Below are 6,000 nucleotides of genomic sequence, written 5' to 3'. Positions count from 1 at the left end.
ACTCATAGTGGCAAACTGGAATTTTATAAAGAAATTAAAGATGGAAAGCGTTGATATTTTATTAAATTTGTTGGGATGGGAATAAATGGCATAATGTAAAAAATCCTTAAAAAAATAAATAAAATCATGATTAAGTGAAAATGCATCAATCTTGTTTCAGTTATGATTTTATTCTTTATAAGACATGTATTTATTTCATTACCCCCTTTGGTGTCAGAACAATTCAAATTGGATGTAAATAAATAGTGAGTATATTTTGTTATAAAGCTTAGTTATCTAACTAATAGCAACAAACGATTGTCACTGACATGGCTTCAATTATCGCATCGACGTCCACCCAGTTTACGATGCAACAACAAAACTGGTGGCCCCATGAAAACGATCAAGGGGATCATGCAATGGATAAATATGGCCACCTAAGTGATAAACAGGGCTTCTTTACCGATAAACATGGTTTCCATATCGATAAACATGGTCGTCATGGCAGAAAACATGGTCACCTAAGTAATCAACATTGGAGTCAACAAAGTGACAAAGTAGACGATCATGAAGTAAGTAGAACAGAAATACAACCTTAATTTTATTGAGTTTTGTCATTTAAATATGTTTGTATTTAAACTATATAATGTAGCTGATAATATCAGTGTGTTTGCTTTAAAATCGTGCTGAAATTGATTTAAAAACCAAAGCACACATGCTCACATATTCAATTATGTTGATGCTTGCAAATGTTATGCTCTTGGATTATTAGAAGCTATAACATGTTATTGCTGAATACCATGAACTGTTGAGTTCATCAAAAAGCATAATTTATCAGTTATTTAAAGTGGAATTTACCAAGTGTTTCATTCAGTTAATGAATGATTCATGTAATACATGTAATCGACCTTCCTACACTAATCATGTATTTTCAATACCATGTTATTGTGCATAAGAGACATTTTCTGATCAAGCATGTATCAGTGCTGTTTTGAAGTGTGACATTTTTCCCATTAGATCAATGAGCGGTGGTGACAGGCTGTTTCATGGGGAATTATCCATAGAGCCTGATATCTCAACCAGCTAGCTGTGGTGGTGCATTTCATCTTCATCTAGATTTGTTTGTGTATTTATTTATTAAAAAAAAAAAATGGGTTCTTTTTATGTACCTTTCTGTAATTGCAATGCAATTTCCATAATAACTGTAATTTGATACAGAAATAGGAGTATGTCTTAAGTCTTTATGTTACATGTTTTTGTGGAGATGATGGATAAAAAGTCATATGCTGAAAGTGGACACCGTGCTTTGCTGTTTTTATTTGCAAATCTCTCAGTTTCTAATTACTAATATTTTTATTCACCCAATTGTGGTATTAGCCATGATCTAGGAAAACAGAGCTTAACGTAGATGTGCAATATGTGTCATTCCAGGCTAATCAGGGACCACTCTTCTTTTATTGTATTTTTATGCTCCCGAAGGGTGGCATACACTGTAACTCCAATATAACGCGGATAACGGGGTCCAAGCCAGTCGCAACAGCGTTATAAACAGACAGCGTTATAAGTTTTGAGCTAATTTATTGCAGGGGGCTATAAAAACAGGTAAAGTGTAGCCGATAATATAGGTCCTGTGTATTGCCATACTGTGTTGATATCCAATAATATTAATGCATATAAACCGATTCGAACAATAACAGTATACATACTGCTTTTCTAATGTGCACATGTAGCTGATAATCCAATTAAGTTACAACATCACTTACGAAAAAAATAATCTTTAACATTTATGACGAGAAATATGTTTATGAATTTCATGAACATATCCATATGCCGACGCCATTTTTCAGAAAAAGATTACAGTGCATAATGGGACAGAGCTTTCATTGGACGAGTGAATTTAAATTTAGATTGAATGCAATACATGCACAAAGAAATGTTTTATTGCGTCATACGCGTCATGTAAAAAACGTGCTTCCCGAGGACTTTCTGATAACGGGCAAAAATTAAATTGAATCTCTGTATACTGCGTTGGCATGTAAATAAATCGTCAGGATTATTAAATTTGTTATTTGTACACGAACTGAAACAATAAACATACACAAAGATCTAATTGTATTTATCAAGCATGCATAGCACATAATAAACGATAACACATCCATGGTTTATACAATGAACTGCTCTGATAGGGAATACATGTAATAAACACTGACTCGCGAGTTTTTCACGCCTTTATTGACATAACACAACAGATTAACCCCAAATAGCTGTCGAGTGTTGTTTAACCTCTAATCGATTTAAATCAGTTAAACAGACAGATAAAGAAATCAAGCTGTGATCGTCGTAATCTTTGAATTTTCTGAAAATACATAAAGTTGCATAACATGGATTTTAATCAGAAATGGAAAGTTGGAGAAAAAACGGGATCCAAGCATGCTCCGCATTATATTGGACACAGCGTTATAACGGACCGCACTATATTGGAGTTACAGTGTATAGTTTTTTAACTGTCCGTCCGTCCGTCCGTCAGTCAGTCTGTCTGTCCGTCTGAAAACTTTAAAATTGGACATAACTTTTGCAATATTGAAGATAGCAACTTGATATTTGGCATGCATGTGTATCTTATGGAGCTGCACATTTTGAGTGGTGAAAGGTCAAGTTCATCATCCTTCAAGGTCAAAAGGCCAAATATATGGCTTCAAAGCGGCGCAGATGGGGGCATTGTGTTTCTGACAAACACATCTCTTATTGGATTTAATATAGTACATGTATCTTGATTGTGAAAATCCAGTTTATAGGCGAAAAATATATCCCTGGGACGACACTTCCCACACCTACATTAAACCCACCCTGGATCGACACTTCACGCACCTACATTAAATCCAGTTGTCCCAGAGGGAGGTTTATATCCCAGCGATTTTTTTGTCCAATTGGGAAAAGTACCCATACCGGTCCAATTGGGAAAAATTGAGTCGTGAAAACCCTCAAATTGGGAAAAATCGAGTCGTGAAACACTCAAATTGGGAAATTGGTGTATTTGACTTATGCTCCCAAATTTTTTAATTTTTTTTTTACCTTACATTGGGAATTTTTTGAAGTGATTGGGAAATTTGTAGTTTTTTGGTAAGTGGAAAAGTGCCGTTTACCGGTACTTTATAAAGAAGGAAAAAAATCGCTGTATCCACTTTACTCGCCTTATCTGGCAGGTTTTTTTTTTAGTTGTGGGGGATGGGGCCTTTAGCCCTTACATGGGGACAATTTTACGCGTGATTTTTCTCTTTTGGGGAAAAAGTGTGCGCGTTTTTTCCAAAATGTTAAAAGAGTCTTACTTTAGGGGGAAAAACCAGCCTAGATTGCTGGGGGAAGACGCTGATATTCGGCGTCTGTTATATAAGCAGGCCTCGACACTAACGGTGGTCCGGGGACCCGAGGCCCCCAGATTTCGGCGAGGACCACCAGTTCTTTCAAGCTGGGTGGTCCTCCGGGAACCCTTAATTTATAGAACCACTTTGTCTTGATTGACCATTTGAATTTTTAAGTGCCTCCAATTTTTAAAGAGCGGCGTATAAGAAAAAATCGGTAAAATCTTATCCGAAAATGTACTGCGAATCGAAAGCACGCGACTGAGCATTAGCGGCCAGCGTCTGTCAGTTGTAAATATTGATTTTCGACGATGTAAGCAACATACAGTGCAGAGAGTATATTGAAATCACTGAAGCGTGTAAGTGTTACAAACGGTGTTTTAACTGCTATTGTCAAGTTTTATGGGGGTTATTATCGGATTATCGGATTATTAATGGCCCCTTTATGATATTGAGCCCCCCAAAAGTAACATTGGGACAAACTGTCACGACGATCAGTAATTATAATAATTATTAGGGCCGCTATTTCTTTAATCAAAACCATAGGCGATCGGGCTGGCAAAAGCATTTAATTTCTCCACAAAAACACATGCCGGTATACACTTTTTTCTACAGGTATTTGTGAGCATTTCTGTTTAATAGTTCAATTATTATTATGACCTTGGAAGGATATAATTTGATTAAGATACCAACAATTTCTGAAATAAAAAGTATATCGTTCACTTGGTGTACTATATTTCGGATATGTTAAAATTCGGACATTTAAAGATAGTGACATGTATGTATTTGTTTGTTGTTGATAGTTTGTAAAAAAATATGCTTTATGTTATTTCAGGCAACTAGAATAGATGGTGGTAATTATCTGGGCCTTTCTGTCAGGAAATAGGCGTGATCAACTATAATTTAATTGATCTTGGAAATCATCCACCCCTAACAGAAAACGGTTTAACAACAGAAGCTGATGTATGACATGTCCAAATGACCATATATAACTGTTTAGCAAATTAAGTGAGATGATTTATTTTCTGATGTTTTATATTTCTTTTTCCCTTTCAAATGATGTAAATTGGTGTGATTTTATGTTTAAATAATCAATTTTGAAACATTTAGGCAGCATACTGTTTAATACATTGAAGTTAACATTGTTATATTATTTTGGTTATCTGTGTTGTTTATCAAGTTGAAAAAAATGGTATTTATATACAAATAAAGCTTATTAAGACTTATGAAGGTATGACTTATGAAGGTACTTATTGTTTTTTATGTAATAATATACTTTTTAAAGTGATAATATAGGCAATGACATTAATGTAGTAAGGTTTCTTTAAATGATTGTTCTTATTAATAAGGTTGGAATAATCGACAGTTTTCACGGCGCGAAAAAGTTGCAACAAGTTTTGTTGAGCCAGTGAAACCCCTGAATGCGCATAATTACCTTTTATTTCTTAAAAGTTTATAATAAGAACTTCCGAAACGCTAAGTTCTGGCGGCGAAGGGCAATGCTGAAGATGATAATGCTGAAGATGATTATGACAAGGATGATGATGCTGATGATATTGATGAAATACATGATATCAAAAGTTTACAAGACAAGGTTATGAGCTTTTAATGGGTCTGCTTTAAATGGCAACAGAATTGAATATAGGAAATAAAATGTGTACTAGTATGCTTCTTGTACTTATTTGCCCTTACGCCGAGAGTAGCTGTGTGTTGAAACAAGAGGACTCCCTAGTTTGGGTGAGGGCCACCAAAAGTTGAAAGTAGGGTACCCTCCGGGTACCCTGTCAAAAAAGTTAGTGTCAAGGCCTGATAAGGTAAAAAAAAAACTGTCTGGTGACCCTATTTTCAGATCAATCAGTGCCTTAATTTTGTAATATGTGCTTGCATTCAAGTGATGTGATGAAACTCTGTTGATTCTTGATACCGTATAATGCATAATCATACAGTTTGTAACAGCATCCAGTCAATTTGTATTCCATGTAGGTAATCTTTACATTGACAGTTTTATTTTTCCACACAATATCAAACAGCTTGACATTCTCATTTTATTTTGATAAAATTCATGTCTTAGTAGGGGTGACCATTAAAATGGGAACAATTTATTAAGGGCGACCTGATTTTGTCAGCTGGTAGTTCCGCAGTGGGAGTGGCTTTATAAAGGATTTTTACACCCCTGTGATGAAATTAATATTCTGTCAGATATTTATTGTTAAAAAATTCTTTCTTTTATTATTTCTTACAAGTCCAAAGTTTTAAGTATCAAGTTAGACTTAAAATGTAAACCTAAAAAAAAACACCTACATGAATCAAGCGATTTCATTAATCAAAGTTTAAGATTATTAGCTTTTGCTTTAATTTTTTTTCAGTAATTTTGATGAATTATTTATTGAAAAGCGTGTATTTTCATAAAAAAGCATAACAGACTGTAAAATAACAGGCAAAATAAAATGTGTTGTCCACCAAAAAAGCTTTCCATGGACCAGAACTCTCAACAATGAATTTCTTCAATGAAATATAAGGGAGACAATGATATACTGAACTTACTGAAACCCAATGTTTGAGTAACCTCCCTTGAATTTTGAAGCAATTTTTTTTTAGTTTAACTATATTGCCGCAAATCACGTCTTGTTTGTAAAACTGTTTTTGTCCTCTGGGGCCTGCA

At 34.6% G+C, this 6,000-nt stretch overlaps 1 protein-coding gene across 8 annotated transcripts in view; it reads left to right on the top strand.

Annotated features, from left to right (window-relative positions):
• The first annotated feature begins 300 nt into the window (after positions 1 to 300).
• Positions 301 to 6,000, top strand: part of LOC127868048 (ankyrin-2-like) — a 211,708-nt gene continuing 206,008 nt past the window's right edge. For all 8 annotated transcript variants that reach the window (XM_052409624.1, XM_052409621.1, XM_052409619.1 and 5 more), the window contains exon 1: positions 301 to 551. In XM_052409624.1, coding sequence (XP_052265584.1) covers positions 309 to 551 — 243 coding nt within the window. In that variant the 5' untranslated portion in view covers positions 301 to 308. The remainder of the gene's footprint in view (positions 552 to 6,000) is intronic.

The sequence above is a fragment of the Dreissena polymorpha genome, chromosome 2, assembly GCF_020536995.1.
Source record: "Dreissena polymorpha isolate Duluth1 chromosome 2, UMN_Dpol_1.0, whole genome shotgun sequence".
NCBI lineage: Eukaryota > Metazoa > Mollusca > Bivalvia > Myida > Dreissenidae > Dreissena > Dreissena polymorpha.
Note: the sequence above shows the minus strand (reverse complement) of the source record. Positions and strands in the feature narration are given on the sequence as shown.